Consider the following 19,309-nt stretch of genomic DNA (forward strand, 5'->3'; position numbering starts at 1 on the left):
AAAAGCTTTTGTGTAGTCAATAAAGCTAAGGTGTCGAACTATTTTTTTAATTTTTAACTTTAAAAGAGTAATACTTTGCAAGTATTTCATACGTGATAAAAGGTAGAAAAAAACGATAATAACTTTATTTTCTTTTAAAAACATTTATTTTTTCTCGGATTGTTTTTTTTTTCCTAAATGAGGATGTTCGTCTAATAATGTAGCCACATCCGAACAACTTTCAGAGCGACATAATTCTAAATCAAACCCTTAATTACTTTAAATTATTTTGCTATACTAATTTCAATAAATTCTCCATGAAATTTTAATTTTGTCGTCGTTTGTTTCCTCAATTGTTCTTAATCGCCAAGTTATTTGTTTTACAGTTTACACAATGTTTGTAAGGAGCTGCAACCATTACACCATGTTCCACATGCCATCTTAAGTTATTAATAACAATATAATAAATTAAAAACAAAGATTTGTCCTCTATCAGCAGGAGGCATGGGGAAATAGGAGCACGCCCTTACATTATCGTGGGAACAGCACGCAAATACATATAGTCTGGCTAATGAAAGAAGATAATTAAATTATTTGAATTTGCCGCGCTTTTTCGTTATCTTCTTACATTAGCCAGACTCTAGTCGAAATAACAAACATCACCGCATACACGAATTCAAGTCCGACCCGTCACCACAAGGTGCACCCGTTCACGAGTATGACGCATGTTCAATGAAGGCCACTCTTCTGCTGCTCGAGTTCCAGGCCCGAAAAATATACTGCCTAAGTCCGTTGTAAAATGAGCATTTAATGGCATTTATAATAATTGCACACGTATGTCTATTGCGGATTTTAAAATCTTCAAAGGTGAAGGTATCTTTATTTCAATTGATTAAAAATGGGATCGAGGAGATTCCACGCGAGCTGCGAATCACACCTATCTACATGATATGAAATTTGACGATTGCGAAAACAATTACTTAGGGAAATGCAATGTTAAGGCTCTTTAACTTCTGTAAATGGTTCAAGTGCAGATTTTAAAATTTACTTAGAGGATAATTTCACAATTTTGAAATGACTAAGTAAGGGCACACGAGTTACGAAGCGGCGAAGGGCACCTATTTCCTTGATATAACTATATTTCAGTACACAAAACACAGTCTTTTCGGTATTCTAGCACATGTCCAATCTCAAAAGGGTTGCCACCACTTCTGTGGTCCATCTTTCCATCTCTCACTCGACAGGTACTCCTACGGTCAAGATGTGCTTGGCAGGCCTCCTCTCAAAAAAATTAAGCTCAAAAGCTTTTAAATGTTTTTTTTTTTAATTCAGACCAGCAGTATATTACTACATTCAACCCAACTTTAGCTTTATAATATTAAATACATACAGAACACTTAGTTTTCATGTCTTGTTGGTTTTGCCAGATTTTTACTGTATTTTATTACAATTGAATATACTCTATTATTTAAATATTTTTACTTTCTTATGAATAACAGACATACCTGCTGTATATAACATTAATAGTCAGATAGCTTGGAGTATCCATAAACATGATTGTATAATATTTGACAAAAACTTTAAAATAGCTTATAATTTTTTAACCTATTTCAGTCTTTACACAGACTGCCTTAACATGTAGATTTCATTAATTGTATAGAATTCATTTCTAAACAATATCTTTAATTACTGAACTATGTTATTTAGTAGGTACATAAAAACTAATTTAAAAAACAAATAATTATGTATTACTAATTTCTATTCTGTAACATAAAGCCCATTATTCTTCTATGACTTCCCAAGGCTTCTCTGGCCTAAATTGATCCCATGGTTGTGGATTCTTATACACATCTAACTCTGACAAATTGATCCCTCCATTTTCAAATTCTTTCAGGAACTTTTCAATTTTACTACCTTCTTGCGGTTTCAGATCACAATATATTTCTGATATTCCACACTCAAGGCATCGTTGTGCAAGTACTCTTCCCAAGTTCATATATGCACTTGTGTCGACCATACTGTATAATTGCTTTCTGAGGGCCCATTCTGAAGTTTTAGCTTCAACCACTGGACCATTAAGATAGTGCACTACTTGTGCTGTTACTGTTCGATTAGAACCTTTTACTTCAAGTCTGAAAAATAATAAAGTTTAGATAAATATAAGGATATTTACAGCTACCTTTTTGAAAGGGTTTTTCATTTTACGCAACGCATATTTACTTGTGCCAGAATTTTCTACCAGGTTTTTCTAAATGATATCCATCAGGTTTTCGTCCAATACGCATTCTTTCCAAGTTTCGAGGGTTCCTATTAAAAAACTCAGTTGCAGCCGACGATGAATTAAATCTTACCAGTGGTTTCATGAAACAATCTTTTAAAGCGAACATGTCGAAAGAATTAAAATAGTAAACTTGAAACGGCTATTAATTATTTACTATATTTTTCTACTATTCTCAAGACAAAATATATATCTCCTATATTAAAGGGATAAATTTAAATCATAAATATATAATAAGTGACAAGTCTTGTTTTTCCTAAGTTTAACCTCAAAATTTTTAATTTTAAGTAAAAATTTATAATTATTATGTAGAAAATTTCGATGTAATTGTCTTTTCACCGTCAAAAGTGACAATAACGACATGACATAAGTATTTTGAAGTTGACATTTTTCTTTGATTAATAACCAAGTTGTTTCATGTTTGTCAACTGTCTATAGTAATCTTTTGGGCTTTGGCGTTTTTAGTTTTTTAATTCGTGGGATTTGCTTTTAAATTCTTAATGCTAAGATAGAAGAATGTTATACTATGCATTTTTTTTATAATCGCGTTTTGCCTTTTTAGTTTTTCGTAAGTGTTTAGTGCGTATATTGTCGGAGTGTTGTTCGTGCGAAAACTTAGGTATAATAAGTTGTCTTGTTTTTTACGCACGCCCACTCTGTCGTACCTGGGTGGTGTTGTTAATAGTGATGATACAGCTGTTAAGTTGATCTAAACATGTCACTACAGAAGAGTTTGAAAAGTGTTAGTGGTGAGCAAGATACAACATCAATATGCTCTTCTGTCACAACGCAACCAGATAGACATGGATTCTTTGGTGGTGCACAATATAGTCCAGAACCGTAAGTTATGGTGTTATTAATGTGCATAATTATGGTACTTGTTATAAAATCATCAGCATACTCAACATTTTGACATGTTTTTTCCAGTCTAATAACACAAATGATGTTTTTACATGGCGTTATACCTGCATTTTTTATAAAAATTAGAATATGCTTTAAATTATATTAGACTGATAAGAATAAGGAGTTTGAATCTACATTATATTGATCTACAATTAATGTAAAGAACAGAAATCTGCCCTAATTTAGAATCTGTAAGGTTTAAGAGTTAGTGAATTGTCTTTATATCTTTGTTTTGAGCTAACTGCTCTTTTAGTGTATTTTAATGTTGTATAAATTCCGTTTATATCTGTCCTTATATGGATGTAACGTAGTTATACCTCATGTTCTAATGTTACCTTCAATCACTAGATAAGGTTAGTAAATATGTCTAGTTATAAATAATTCACTGTGCAAACTTATCAAATTGTGCAACAATACAGCAGCTTCTATTAACAATCCATTATAAATTTCTTGTAATGTTAATGGGCAGTTTTACTGTCCATTTACATTTTCTTCCTAAATTATATATAATAAATCTGGCTGTGGCTTTTAAAGTATCAAAAATTTTGTTTATTATGGAATATAAGATACAAGTATCACTTATTCCACGTCATTTAATTTGATATATTGTTATTAAAGTGGGTTTAATTGGTTTAATTTGATGTATTAAATTCCCCAAAACTTTAATAAATTGTTAAGAAAATTGTAAGAGATTAGCAACAGATTAGTGTGTTGTTGTGTTATTCCATGATAGAATTATCTAAATAGCAATAAAGTTAAGTGATTTCTAACTAGGCCATATCTCTCTCTACTAAAATCTGTGCATATTAAGTGATATCATCTTGTTAGAACATATTATGTCTCAAGGCTATTTAGTAATTAAAAAATTTAATTTACTACACCAAATTCTTTCTGTGTACTCATGTTTACTATGCTACTTTGTTTGGTATGTTATTATATATTATGAACTTTCCACGCGGTACATTTTCATACTTGGAGTTCCTTTTAAGTCCAATTAGAAAAAAATTTCATACTTTAAAAGCTTTAGAATTCACAAGTCAAATGACCATGAAGGAAACTCGACGAAATATCATCTAAAGTACGTTGAACTCGGTATTGCGTACCTAATTTAAACTGTGAGTTTCGGAACCTATTTGTGAAAAGCTAGCGCATTTAAACGCGTTTTTTATTGGTTTTATAGGTATTTTTAGCGAGTATCTATTAAAATTTTTATTTTGTATTCAATCTAGTAAAAAGATCAAACATATTGTATATTATATATTTAGTAAATGTATTTCATAAAACATGAGATAACTCGGTCAATTTAGTTACACATTATTTACGATGCAAAAGTAAAGAACTGCGGAAATCGGGGAAGTCTCTGCGCCGCTTCAGCAACGATGCATACCTATCGTCTAGAGTCTAGACTCTAGACTATAAGGTAAAATGTGACCGAAAAAACAAAGCTCCGTGTTCCAACACTTGTACACGATCTCTTGATGCCTAATAGCACTTACACATTGTTCGCAAGTGGAAGTCTCACCCTTACTATGAGGGTTTTATGTAAGACAAAGACGTATTACATCAACGTATTATAAGTATTAATTTAAAATATATTTATCTCACATCACTAAGATTAACTCCCATCCAGCGGATAGCGACAGGCAGGTATCTATTGTGATTTTTCTATACAAATATGTATAGGTATCGATTTTATTCTTGAAGTCTCTCTTTCTTGAAGTGTTAATGAGAAAACAATGTATGTACATATAGCTATATTTAAGGAGTTCCGTACTTTTATAAAGAAGTAAGGTAAATTTGAATGTAGTGAATATGATATTGCAGCGTAAAGTTGTGTTAAAACAGAACAATAGCATTAGGTATTTATTATAAACATATATATATATATACAAGCGTTTAAATTATCTAATAGGAGTAAATGTATTTTCTTTATCGGCATCTAAAACTGAAATAGCAGTTTTAGATGTATAAAATAAATAAATAATAATAATAGTTTTTTATGTATATAATAGCTTATATTTAAATAAATGTTAAAGTTTATTCCTGCCTCAGATTCTGCCTGCATTATACAGTTACGGTAACTCAAAAGTCACTGACAATAATTATAAAATGTTACAAGTGCCGCTTCCGATTTTGAAACTATTGCAATATTCGCAGATATTTCATGTTGGAATTTGAAGTGGAATGATCTAGATTTTTAATGAGAATCGGCGGAAATTATAATTGACTTATTTTATTGAAGTTTTAAATTATTATAGGTTGTTTGATTCACTCAAAACTTGACTATTATGTCATATTTATTTCATTTTTACAAGTTCAACTAAAAACCTGTAGAAAGGGAGATATGAGCACAAACAGAAAAACAACGAAAAATGATTCTTCTTCATAAATATACGTATCAAGAAAATATTTGTGAAACTGCTAAGTAAATGGTAAAAACACTTAAAAGCGATTGATCGGAAACGAATTGATTCAACAGAAAATCGTTCATTTTTATAAATATAACTTTAACTAGTACACCATTATAGACTTTTTGCGATCAACATACCATGCGGGTGTAGGCAAGGGCGGAAGTTCAGTACCAAGTGAACAAGATTAGCCATAAATAGTTTAACAATTGAACCGTTTTAAAATCACCTGTCTTACATCACAGCGTAAACACAATTTGACAGAAAGGTACAAAAGCCTTATTATCTTAATATATAAAAATGACGTGTCACGTTTGTCCGCTATGGACTCCTAAACTACTGAACCGATTTCAATCAAATTTGCACACCGTGTGAGGTTTGATCTGACTTAAAAGATAGGATAGCTTACATCTCAATTTATACCCGCAATATTATTTTATTGCAAAATATTTATTATTTGATAGTCTCACTTCTAACAGATGGCGCTGTGTTGAAAGTACCTACCAACGTTTCACCCTCAAAAAAGCATGGTGGTCCCTATGACTGGTGTTCTCCTACCGTTTCCCTTGAATAGTTTACTACTATGTAATATAACAAAAACAAAAACAACAACGCTTGGCCGGTCTGCTAGTATATATATATATATATATATATATATATATATTTTACTAACACAAGCCTGCTTAGAACATATTAATGCAGTATATTTACTTTCCATTGCTTATAAAAACCATTCCCATACCATTCAATGGCTTATAGCGCGTGTCGTAATAAAATTCTGAGAAATATTATGAATTGAATGCAGACGCAAAGATTTTAATTACTTTCACTTGTTTTTGAAATGAAAATGCATGCTCTAATTGTTTAATTGTATTTATTCGAAAGTAGATAAGATTTACCGTCAGTTTATATTGTGATAATATAGTAAAGTATATTTATCTTTATAGAGTACTGCACACTGGCTAAATTGTTATATTATAAATATGGTTTCAAATGATCATTGAGATAACTAAGCATGATATTTAGTTAGGTTGTAATTTTTAACTACTATTAGTAGTGCCATTATTAGTAAGTAGTGGCTCTGGCTTCCTCCACATTCATGACATTCACAATGCAAGCTAAGGAGAACTTTTGAGGTGTCCCTTTTGGATTTGGTCCATGTCCGATAAGGCCTACCCAACCCGACTTCACCATTCATGGTTGCTTAGCATATCCTACTTATACCCGGTTTTCATTCATCCGTTCTACCTAGCTAAATCCACTAAGCATTCGCTTTCGTATACTGGTCACTACGTCCTCTTTTAACCCAGTACAGTTATTTATTTATTTTTTAATTGGACAATTCACACTAATTGACCTAGACCCATGCTAAGCTGGTGAAGCTTGTGTTATGGGTACTAGGCAACGGATATACATACATATTATAGATAGATAGACATATAAATACATATTTAAACACCCAAGACCTAAGCACAACACCAAATGCTCATCACATCGATGTTTGTCTCAGCCGGGGATCGGACCACTAGACCAATGAGCCGTCGAATAAAAAATAATTGTTTACGCAATAATTTTAAACTACCTTAGTGAACTACCATAAATACTGTAATGTTCTGCAAAGTTTGTTCAGTTTGAGTCATTTATTAATTTGACGAAGGTCAATGATATGTAAATCATGATTAAAGCCGCGTCTCTGAAGTATGTACATAATTAAATTTACTTCATATAATTGTGTAAACTATTTTTAACATAAAATTTCTATTTGAAAGCCACATTTTCAGGCTTTGATGATATCTGTCTGATCAGATTCTGAGTTTGACATACGCTGACATTTTTGGGCTTAAGGTTATATTCAGAGTGGAGACTTAGCGCTAATAAGACTCCCTTATGTCAAATCTATTACGTTTTTGACATATGAGACCACTTAACATATTGCAGTCGGTCTTGACTGCAACATGCGGGTCCGTCTATGGCCCGCTATAGTCCAGATTCTGAATATATTATACTTTTCCGCACGATTTTTGTACTATAATTGTATTAGTATTGATGACTAAATCAATGATAGAACAATAATTGTTATCGTATAGAAATATGAATGACCTATATTGATTACCTTCCCACGATATATCGATTCATTGATAAACAGTGACGCATTGTTTATTTATGGCGATAATATTATAACCTATCAACAAGCAATGCAATTATAGTTTATATTTATTGTATTACATTTTTCTCAAATATTTAGAATATCATTCGAGAATGGAAAGTTTGGCATTATACAAAAAAAAATTTTTTGGCTAGTTTCGATGAGGTGATCGTACTCGCAATAGTTGTCGTTTCCGGTTGAAAAACGTAGGCTACTTGCCTATGATGAAATGATACCGAATTAAAATGATTAACGAAACAGACCCACAAATGGGTCGGCTTTTGGCACACCTTCATTGTCGGTTATAATATATCAATCGCAATCGTTGCATAGGTGTTTTAATGAATTAGGCTCACCGATATCATAATATATTTTCTTTTTTTTATCATAGCGTAAACACAATGTGGTATTTGGAAAGTTTTAAAAAAGTATTTCAGATTGTTTTTTAGTGGCTATAGAGCATATACAAAATTTTATACATATTTAATTCTGTTAAATATTGGCTTTCAAAATTCAAATGAAACCTTCATAATTTTAAGAACCCGCTAAACGCTCTAGGCAATATGGCGTCGCACCATTCCCTATGACGCATCAAGCCCGAGAAAATTCTTTAATTACACAAATACACATATGTTATTTATGATTTAAAACATTAAACCCCAATATACATGCTGGATACTGTTATGGTACGTCAACGTCGATTCGACTAATGTGGGTCCGAATTCCTACTGCTATTAACATCATTGCGAATGTGAATGGTTGTGTCCATTTCTGTCCCACAACACAGGAAAGTCCGAGTGGATTGGTTTAATTAATAATGTTTTTATATAAATACTGACGACAATTTCCTTGTTGTCCTTGACTTCACTGTGTTTGACGTTAGTGTTTTGTTTATAAATCTGTAAATAAAATCTTAGGGGAGCATTCTTAAACCGGTAGCTTATGATAAAGTAGCTATACACTTGGTATGACATTAATTTCACTTTAATACTTTAAGATCGTCCGACGTCTGAGCTTGCTACGTGCGGAGGATGAGCTTGATATTTTTTCTAAATACATATGGGATTTTATATTTATTACAGAAAGAGGACTGTTTCGCCGAGTACAATATTGAAGCGAGAACAGAAATGGCTACGTATGCTTAATAATTGGGAGGCTTTTATGAGCAAAAACTACAAGAAAGTCCGAGAGAGGTGTCGGAAAGGTGAGTTTTATTATTTTCTAATCTGAGCTCGTTACTTTTGCGAGTGATTGATTTCAGCATACAAGTATTTCAAATGAACTAGATTGAGGAGCACTGTTTAAGATTAAACTGGAGATCCAGGGCGTGGGTTAGAATTCTGGCTGTGCACAATTTGTTCCTTCTATGATGTTCTATGTTTCCAAATAATTTTTGATGTTATATTGTCTTTAGGCGCGTTATAAAACATTTATGAGAGTGAAATTTTTTCGATGCGCGCGCACCGTGACACAAAATTAACAGAATGAAGTTGCCCACGGAAGATGCTACGGCATTGGACATATTTAAAAACAACATTCGAATAATAATAGAATTTATGTTACACTTAATGTAAGAGAATAATAATAAATATTTATTTATTTAATTTTAATATAAACTGAACTTTATTGACTATAATGACTCCTTTTCCAGTCTTTGATTATTTAATTGTAATTAATTATTTGCTGCATGCAAATAATCAAAAACTATTTTTAATAATGCCAAAGAAGTATAACTTCTTACGCGCGTACATAAGTACACGCACCCTTTTTTTTATGATTTGTGTATCGCCTTCATAGATATAAGCTTCTTCAGTGGCTTGTACACGTTGAATTTTGGGTGTAAGAAATGTCGGGTTTATCAAGTGTTGCAATGCAATGTAAGTGAATATGTATTCTATATTTCGACTGTGAAGTCGATGCAGAAACCCGAAACCATGACCATATAGAATAAAAACTGTGACTCAGCTGCCTAAACATAAGAGTGCATAAAGATTATTTCAATTATTCTTGCACTAAAAAGTTGATGAAACGTCACAATGCCTTCACAGACTCAATTAAAATTTTCAACTTAATTATCGTGCCCTGGTTAATAAAGTTAATTAGCTATACGCTCATTCCAGTATGTAAATAACCGACAGTTGTGCAACGCTCCTTATGTCTTTCATCGTGGGAATACTGGAATTATAAAGTATTTTCACATAGTACATAACCTACACAACACACGGAACACACGGAAAAGCCAATTTGTACTAGGTTTTCTCAGTCTGGTTAGTCTATGAAACTTAGCATAGACAAAACCATTGTTTTTCAGCCAATTTTCTATTTTTCCTGCCCAATTTTAAATAGCAAATATATAAAATACATCGTTACAGTTAACAACTTCACGCCATATTCGCGACAAATTTTTATTATTACAGATAAGAACGATTATATGTTACGCGTCTTTCGCCTGTAATATGTCATACTATTATTCCACTAATATTCTTCCATTTACTTCTATAATAAGTCCCTTACATTTAAAATTTTATAGGTATTCCGGCCTCAGTCCGCCCTAAAGCCTGGCTGTACCTCTGCGGAGGTCAGTTACTCCTGGAAAAACATCCGAACGAATACGAGGAACTCCTCCAGGCGCCTGGGGACCCCAAGTGCATGGAGGATATCAGGAAAGACCTGCACCGACAATTCCCCTACCACGAGATGTTTATCCGGGAAGAGGGGCATGGGTGAGTCCGGAAAATGTTGATATTAAGAAGAAATTATAAGATTATGCAAAAATTGGGGAGAGTTCTGGCGTTCTCTACTGGCTACTTCATTCATAAGCATAAAGAAATCTTTAAAAAGGAAGAAAACTTTCAAACCGTTCGTAGGTTTTGTTTTTTACTCTTTCATTCTATTCCGGGAAAAGCAACGGATACGTGTTCGTTAAATTATTTTTAAAATTCCTAGAAACTATCTTTCACAATGTCTCGGAATGCTACTATGTGTACGCCAAAGGAACATGATGAAATTCTCGTATTCCGAGAGTGGCAGACACATTTCCACGTCTGCTTCATTGTTTCTTTTACGTCAAGTAAAAGTCGGTAATATGTAGTGGATTGCCAACCCTATCATTATTTTCACGAAATCCAGTGATTCTATGATTTTCTTATTTGGTGATTACGTCAACAGTAATTATTTTTATTTACTTTTTACACATTGTGTATGCTTGAAAACGAAATGCATTTTCGAGGATTCCTACAAACAATTAATACGTTTATGTACTATTATTTGAGAGATTTGCTTACTTTTGCTGACAAGAGGAAGGGGTGGGGGGGAATTGAATTTATGAACTCATAAGTAATTGCTACCAATTGTAATGATTCAATTTGAAATATTGCGTGTATTGTAATCTCGCATGCAAAACTGTATCTTGCCTTGCCAATGTTTCCTTGATATATACTATGTCATAGCACGCGAATAGAATGTTTTCCAATCCAGTTGTTCTATAATCAGTTTTATTAATTTTTTGGCTGTAACTTAGTGTTAAATGAAATACCGTAGTTAACATTATGTGTAGAATAATAAATGTGTAAGGTGTGTAAAGAACTTTCGCGTTTAAAATCATCTACGAAATGTATGAGGGTCAGTTGTCTGGTTGACCCAATCAGACGGTGTAATTTATTGATGTTAATTCTATTGCATTTTGTGCAGTCATACGAACAAAATGACTGAAATCGGCGTACATTAGGGCGATAACACACCTGACTTCTATTATATCGGCTTTTACTTTAGAATAAAAAATGAATAACGCTACACTTTAAAAGGAAAATTTATATTGTATTGTCGTATTTTTTTTTAAATCCATCTGCAATCAGCCTCCTGGCTTTTATCAGATTTTATGAGAAATTATGGCAAATAGGGAACGCAAATCCAATCATTTTTTTATTCCCTCCGTAATTCGTAAACTGTCAGACTGCGGCAAGTGTCGCCCTTTTCAGCCGATACACACCGTCCGTCGTTTCCAAGAGGCCCGAAGCTAGGGGGTTGACGTGTTGCTGAAGTCTCATTTTGTATCGCACGGTTGATCTTTTAATGTCTTCTTCGATAGTCGTATTAGGATTGTCGTATTGAAAAATAAATTGGTTGTGTGTTTTTTTATGTATCTTAAAAACAAGGATCTTCATAGTGAAGAGTTTGATTCATTAAACGGCTCTCAAAAACTCTCATTCGTCAGTCGTTCGCCTTAAATACTCGATAACAATATTAATAAACGATGCGTCATAAATTAATCTTATGTAAACAAATCGGGTTTCTGATACAATTGTTATGACATGATCTATTTTTTATATTCTGAATTTATTTGCATAAATAGTTGATGCAAATATGTTACTCTTTTTTCATCGTACTTTTTCCTGTTGATACGTAAAATTTGTTTTTTAAAATGACTGTCAACCATTAAAAAAGTTTTTATATGTTTTAATTAAGTAATGATTGATTATTTATATCATTTATTTATTACATGACCATGGTAAAAATGTAATTAAGTCATAATAAACAGAACAAGAACGATACAATATTATCTGCTAGCTCTTAGCCATGACTTGGTATGAAAGAAAAGTATAAAAGAGAACGAAGAGTTGTATAAAACGCGGTCTCATAGGAATGAGACGTCAAAATTCATCGAAATAAAAATAGCGATAGACATATAGAGAAGAAGTAATAGCCACCATGCATAAATGTTTTATATAGAATGTAATACATATAATAAATAGCACTGACTGAATAGGGTTCTAATATTTTACGTATAATATATAATTATAATATGATTCACACACATAAAACTTATCAATATGAAACTATGCGCTACGCTAAATATACTTGCGGGGGCTTCCAGGAACAGGATACGGGGGATTACATCGATGACGTAATTTCACTCAACCTATCAATTGAGTCACGAGTTACTTAAGTTAAATATATATATTTTATTAAATAATTAGAAGCATAAACCAAATGTTAGCAATAGCACATTTGAAGCTAAATTGAGGCCTTAAGTTTTTCCCACTATCATAAACTTTAATATAACATTCTTGCTTCCGATAATGTACAAAATGCTCGAATATACTTGTATGGAAGTGTCACTTAGATTTAAGAACACTATTGTTGCGTTTCACGACTGTCAGATAGCGCTATTCGTCACATAAAGTCCATCATAAGTTATGAGTCCGATGAAATGTCAAATAGCACAATTTATCTTACAAATAATTTATGTGTTGCATAGCTATTTGGTATTTTATCCATACATTGTGAAACAGACCCTAAAGCTAGTTCCAGCTTGAAACAATGAGTTATATTTAACATACATTTGAACAACCCTAGAACACCCGCCACCGAACTTAACTCACGTCATGTTAAATATATCTACTATTGATTCATAGATATTTAAAAATGCAGGGATAAAAATAAAATAATTATTTTTTCGTGTCGTGTAATAATATTTGCTGTGTTCTGAGCACCATTGGACTTTATGTCTATATATTATATGTACATGTTAACTAGCTCGTATGGTGAAGGAAAATATTGAGAAGAAACACACAGCCTTAGACACAAAAATTCGATGGGATGTGTCGACGGCGGGAGAGAACTTGCATATTAGAAAGAAACTAAATAATCAGAAATCTGAAACCCAAACCTATAAAGCTGTAGCGCCATCTAGTATGTCTATTATACAACATTATATTAGAGGCGTTAACTTTTTATCTGCATTTATTCTAATACTTTTATATACAGTGGTAAATCATTTTTACGCCTTTTTATATTATATAAGTAATATGAATTATAATAATAATTGTATTCCTGTTTGATGTTTTTTTTTTTATTTCAGTCAGCAAGAGTTATTCTCAGTACTGAAGGCGTATTCAGTATTAAACCCTAAAGTGGGCTACTTCCAAGCGCAGGCGCCGGTGGCCGCGTTTCTTCTGATGCACATGCCCTCCGTACAGGCCTTTTGGTGCCTGGTCAGCATTAGTGACAAATACCTTAGTGGATATTATAATCCTGGCTTGGAGGTTAGTGTAAATTATACACTTTCATAGTTAGTAAGTAGGTGAGATATAGTCTTAGGCGCAAAATTATTATATATCATAGTCGAATAACTGGCTCATATAATGTACATACAAGTGCTAGGAAAAATATTTTTAAATTATGTTCATAGTATTTCAAGGAAGAATCAACGGAAGGACAAATAATGTATGTTTGATTATTTTTTTTATATAAATAGGTTCATTAATCTGCACGTCATCGATTTTTGATATAACATTCCTCGGAATGAACATGTATATAAATCTCCTTATATCCAAACGATCCTATAAGTGATAAAAATATTCTATTAATTTTGGTTTTTGAGCACATACAAAAGTTTTATTTTTATAATAGTAACCTACTTTTAGTAATTGGATTTCAAAAATAAATCTCATATTAAAAGGTGCTCCAACGTGATGGTGATATCCTCCACGCATTACTCCGTCGGACAGCACCGGCTGTCCACCGACACTTGGTGAAACATCGCGTGGAGCCAGTTCTTTACGCCACCGAATGGTTTCTTTGCGCTCTAACGCGCACATTGCCATGGGACAGTTTGCTACGTGTGTGGGACTGCTTTTTGTGCGAGGGCGTTAAGGTAAGAGTTATGTTTTGAAATTTGTTACCTCTACGGAAAAAAGCGCAATAGGCAAAGAGGTAATCAGCCTTTTAAACTTGACATACGCTGTCGATTTTTGGGTCTTAGACGTGGTTCTCAATGTTCAGCGAGGATTTGAAGGCATAATAAGATAGTCGCGCGCCTATGTTAACGTTCGCTACTTCACGTCTGAAGATGTAAAGAAATAATTAAAAAATAACTTTATCATCCATAAAATAGTCAATTGACAATAATGTAGTATGTACCTTCTTAAAATGTAGTAAAACCAGTGATTCTAGCATTAGGAGAAAAAAAATACGTTTCTCCTAAAATTGATGTCATTCAATATTTACCTAGTAAGCAACCACAATACCAGTTTAATGACGTCATCTACTACGTCTTCGCGAAAGAAGTATTTATTCTTATTTTAAGGCCCAAATGGCATTAATATTGCTTTTTGGAATTTTTATTTCAAATCAATATCTTTGTGCCAGGTCTTGTTCAAAGCATCACTAGTGGTCCTAGCAGGAGCTCTAGGCCCCGCAAAGGTCCGAAAACGAGCGAACGGCCTATGCGAGACTCTGGAAGTACTTCGTCATCCCCCGGACAGCGTACTTGGGGAGGAATACCTCATGTACCACATGCAAAGGCTGAACCTAACTGAGGAAGACTTTGAGTTCGAGCACCAAAGGCAGACCGCGCGTCGCCGGGCCATGGCTAATAGAAGGTAAGGTTTAAGCCTCAGATTACGCTTTGTCTCCCGTATTTAAGAATACAATTTTTATTTTGAATTTAAATGACATCAAAATGTCGGGAATTATTTGAGATTTACCACAAATATAAAATTGTGGTAACTAAGTTTGTTCCAGTGTCAACTATATTTATTTCATAATTGTTTTTGTATGTATTTACACGTTTTATTATTTTACATAGACATAGACTATGTCTATGTAAAATTTTCTCTTCGTCTAATAAATCTCTATATACCTAGGTTAAAAACACTTATTTTAGCCAGCGCCGTCCGTTTTATTTCATAAAATCATCTTGTCGTAAGGATACTACTTAATCATTCATTCCTTTTAGGCTCATATTCAAAACAAGACTTTTGAGACCAATTTTTTGATCTGATTTATAGCAATTTGACACATTTAGTGTCAAATTGCACTTTTTTGTCTCTTTCTATCAAAGTTTGTTTACGCTGTGATAAAAAGTGGGTACTTAAAAATATAATTAGATCGATTTATTTTTTAAATTAAGGGGTAACGATAATGCTCAATTGTTTTAAAATATGGAAGGATAACAAAAAAATGTTCCATTTTCATTTTCAATGCGATGATAAATTTGATGGCAAAAATAATATTTATACAACATTCGTAGATTGTCGCTATATTATTTAACTGAAATATTTTAATTATATTCATCGTTCACGCTAAATTAACTTCGTACCTAAGTGTTTATAATACCTATTAATGTATAAATTGGTAAATAAAATTATTAATTATTTACAGTGGTAGCTGATTCAGCGAGTGTTCCTACAAGCGTTATTCGAAGAATAACGCCAGGGACATCTTTCATACACTATAAGGTGCTTGGACTATGTGATTGTGCGTGGGAGGACCAAATCGAATTGACTTGTATATATGAAGTTTTGTATTATTATCTATGGTGACGTCTGTCAGGACTATGCTCTATGGCCGGAATGATTCCGATGTGAAAAAAGTATATGTATATTTTCTTTTACGTAATCTTAAGCTTTCGAGATTTCGAATTTATATATTTCTGTATATTTAATAATTCATTTCTTACGCTTTTCGTATATTAACTTTCGGAATTATTTTTCAATTAATGTTCTATTCCATATTTCTTACATTTGTATATTTCGTACAAAACATCATTTTCATTAGATTTTTATTTGGACACACTGTTGCAAATAAAATGTTAATAAAACAAATTATGAATGATTTTAATAAAAAAAAAGATTATTTCAATTTATAGTATTTAACATTGTTTGTTTCAAGTGTGTGGTGATGGTTTTAATGTATTATTCAGCACGATATGCCTCATTCAAAGTATTAACTGTTAGATTAATTAGCAAAATAGCACATTTAACATAAACTCGTCTTGGACTAAATGCGCAATAAATTTGAAGTTGATAGAGGAGTCGAATTTACACTGCCTGATACATTCCTATACTTTTAAATCTGGTTTTAAATGTGCTGTTTTGGCATTAACTTGTAGCACACAATTTTTAATTTATAATGTCTCCTTATAGGCTTCGAATCATTTTCGTATTATTAGTTTAACGGAATAATATAATTATATCGATTTTGTAATGTATTTTAAATTTTATGATTGTAATATTCGTGATTAATCAACAATTATTTCCAAGTGAACGTTTCTGCTTCACGTTTTCTAATGTGAATTTTTGTATTTGCAGCACTTCCATTGTCGAGTAAGTGTAAATTATAATAAAATGTGATAAGTCGTTATTTGATTACATATCCAATATAGGATGTTTACAAGGTATTTTGTGTACGACTTTGAAACATCCTGTATAACCATTATTTTGTCATATTAGTCGTAAGTGTTGATATAAAAATATAGGTATATGAAAGTACAATTAGGTTAATGATTGTGTTAATGGGTGAAACATAACATTAAATTATTGTTGCAGATTCTATTTAAATATGTACTTTTGATAGTTTATTTTACACTCACACACAAGGTTTTCGTCATTGATAAAAGCTAAAATATAAATTATACTTTTGATATTCATTTTGCAAGCAAAAGTTTCTCTATAAAATAACGTTTATTTCCTGATTTTGTCTGTCATTTATTTCTATTTTTGCCCAACTTATAACTATAGTTTCACCCGTTTACATACATTTTATAATAATCTATGGAAAGGGATTTTGATTCGCAATATGCTTTTTTGTCTGTATATTTTAGTGATTTTGTGTATCATTAAAAATAATTTGCACAAAAATAATATACAATGTTGTGTTCTTAGATATATGCATGGAAGGATGGATTTCTTTTCATATTTTCTATGATATGATTTTGGAAATCTTCAGTGTTGACTGTTGAATGAAATTTTTACATTTTATTTTTTAAGTACTATTTTACTTTATTGATTAATAAAATCTATGTTTGTAGAGATTAAACATTACATGTTTTTAATTTATATATAAAAAGTTTAGTAGTTATCTTATATGTTTTGAGCGTATTAAATAAAATATTGAAATTTCATTCAGTGTCGTTAATCTCTGCACAATCGAATGTAGGCTATGATTTGATTAAGTTTGGTGCATAATGTTTTTTTAATTAATTTATTTGCTTGGTGCGGTTGGTTTGTTTTCACGTTTCTACTTAATAACCTGTACCTTTGTATCTTTTCTTTACATTTATTAAGATATTTAATATCGAATAAAGACACGGGAGGTTCAGCATAATATTGTTTCGAGTGGACAAGTTCCGTGCAATAATATCAGAGATTTTATTGTTTTTGTGTAGTGTTTTTGTAGAAAGATTTTTATTTACTGTTACGATATAGGTTTGGCCTCGTATAGCAGCTTAATACTTATATCATTAGTTTTATTGGTTAAGGATTTCCTCATACATCTAATCATCATGTGTCTGGGGAAGCTCTTAATGAAATTAAAGTGTTTAAAGGCGCAAACATTTAGCGAAATGTAATGTTCAATAGTAAATTAACTTATGCACTCCCAATCCTATTTTTATAAAGTGTAATCTTTAATTAGTTAAATATATGCATATATGGAAATTAAGTTTCATACTACTGACTGGGCTAAACTTGATGGTCGCTGTTGAATTGGAATGGCATAAAAACTTATTTGTAGTAGTAAAGTTTAATCTGTGACATTGCAGCGATCATTTTGTTAAGTATAAGGCTGAAAATAAAGTATATCTACTTAGACTCCAAGACTTTGGTCATGAGCTCATTCATTTTTACGTTTTTATTCAATGTGTAGTTAAGCGGATACACTTTATACATTTCAGTCTAGATGTTATTCCATATTACAACGCATTCCGTATTTTCAGACTGTTTTATATTAGCCTCTTGACTGATTGCAATGAATATTTTTGTACTGTGAAATTCCATGTTTGCAGTTGTAAATAAATATTGTCAGTAATTGGGGTTTTTTTTGATCGTCCTAAAAATATTAACCCGCAATGACAAATTCAATTACTAAATTTAACCAAAATACTATTGGTGGAGGATTAAAAGTGCCTAGTATGTGAGCAACAGATATGAAAAAAGAAACTTATTATCCCAAGTTTTTTTTACGTATATATATCTTTTTGTATTACTTACTGTTTCGCATCCTTTTTGAAAATCTTATTTTATTGTAAAACGTGAAATTAAAAGCTCTAAGAAAAGACACAAAACTAATCTACAAGTACTTAAGAACATAGGCGTAATTTTTTTATGACCTTGTTGATTGAATAGTTGTCTAAATGTTTATCTCCGGCTAACTCATGATATGTACTCGTAATCGAGCACAAAGAGTTGTTAAACTTTATAAACACACTAGCAGACCGGCCAAGCGTCGCTGTGGCTAAGGTTTTAGTTATATTACATAGTAGTAACCTATTCAAGGGAAACGGTAGGAGAACTCCAGTCATGGGGACCACCATGCTTTTTTCTTGGTAATGCCATTAAATTGTAGCTTATGTGAAACGTTGGTACTTTCAACACAGCGCCACCTGTTAGAATTGTGACTATCAAATAATAAACAAATATTTTGCAATAAAATAATATTGCGGGTATAAATGGAGATGTAAGCTATCCTATCTTTTAAGTTAGATCAAACTGCACACGGTGTGCATATTTAATTTAAAATCGGTTAAGTAGTTAAGAAGTCCATCGCGAACAAACAACGTGACACGTAATTTATATTTATTAAGATATGGAATAC

The 19,309-nt window shown here is 32.0% G+C and overlaps 2 protein-coding genes across 2 annotated transcripts; one reads left to right on the plus strand and one right to left on the minus strand.

The window, feature by feature from the left end:
• Nucleotides 1–1,704: 1,704 nt before the first annotated feature.
• LOC125061715 (39S ribosomal protein L18, mitochondrial) lies at nt 1,705–2,563 on the minus strand. The gene is made up of 2 exons (XM_047667289.1): nt 2,200–2,563; nt 1,705–2,111 (listed from the first exon to the last, which is right to left on the minus strand). Exons 1-2 carry the CDS (start codon nt 2,364–2,366, stop codon nt 1,760–1,762), a joined length of 519 nt encoding a protein of 172 aa, XP_047523245.1. The 5' UTR covers nt 2,367–2,563; the 3' UTR covers nt 1,705–1,759.
• A 128-nt stretch (nt 2,564–2,691) lies between these two features.
• LOC125060122 (TBC1 domain family member whacked) lies at nt 2,692–18,523 on the plus strand. Its single transcript, XM_047664854.1, has 7 exons — nt 2,692–3,097; nt 8,797–8,918; nt 10,245–10,437; nt 13,575–13,758; nt 14,175–14,369; nt 14,864–15,096; nt 15,878–18,523. Exons 1-7 carry the CDS (start codon nt 2,973–2,975, stop codon nt 15,885–15,887), a joined length of 1,062 nt encoding a protein of 353 aa, XP_047520810.1. The 5' UTR covers nt 2,692–2,972; the 3' UTR covers nt 15,888–18,523.
• The last annotated feature ends 786 nt before the right edge of the window (nt 18,524–19,309 follow it).

This window comes from Pieris napi, chromosome 2 (genome assembly GCF_905475465.1).
Source record: "Pieris napi chromosome 2, ilPieNapi1.2, whole genome shotgun sequence".
In the NCBI taxonomy this organism is placed as follows: domain Eukaryota; kingdom Metazoa; phylum Arthropoda; class Insecta; order Lepidoptera; family Pieridae; genus Pieris; species Pieris napi.

Coding starts and splice junctions, on each gene's coding strand:
- LOC125061715 (XM_047667289.1), bottom strand. CDS start 2,366: ATGTTCGCTTTAAAAGATTGTTTCATGAAACCACTGGTAAGATTTAAT. Junction 2,112..2,199: donor GGTAGAAAATTCTGGCACAA/GTAAATATGCGT, acceptor ATTATTTTTCAG/ACTTGAAGTAAAAGGTTCTA.
- LOC125060122 (XM_047664854.1), top strand. CDS start 2,973: ATGTCACTACAGAAGAGTTTGAAAAGTGTTAGTGGTGAGCAAGATACA. Junction 10,438..13,574: donor ATCCGGGAAGAGGGGCATGG/GTGAGTCCGGAA, acceptor TTTTTATTTCAG/TCAGCAAGAGTTATTCTCAG. Junction 13,759..14,174: donor ATTATAATCCTGGCTTGGAG/GTTAGTGTAAAT, acceptor TCATATTAAAAG/GTGCTCCAACGTGATGGTGA.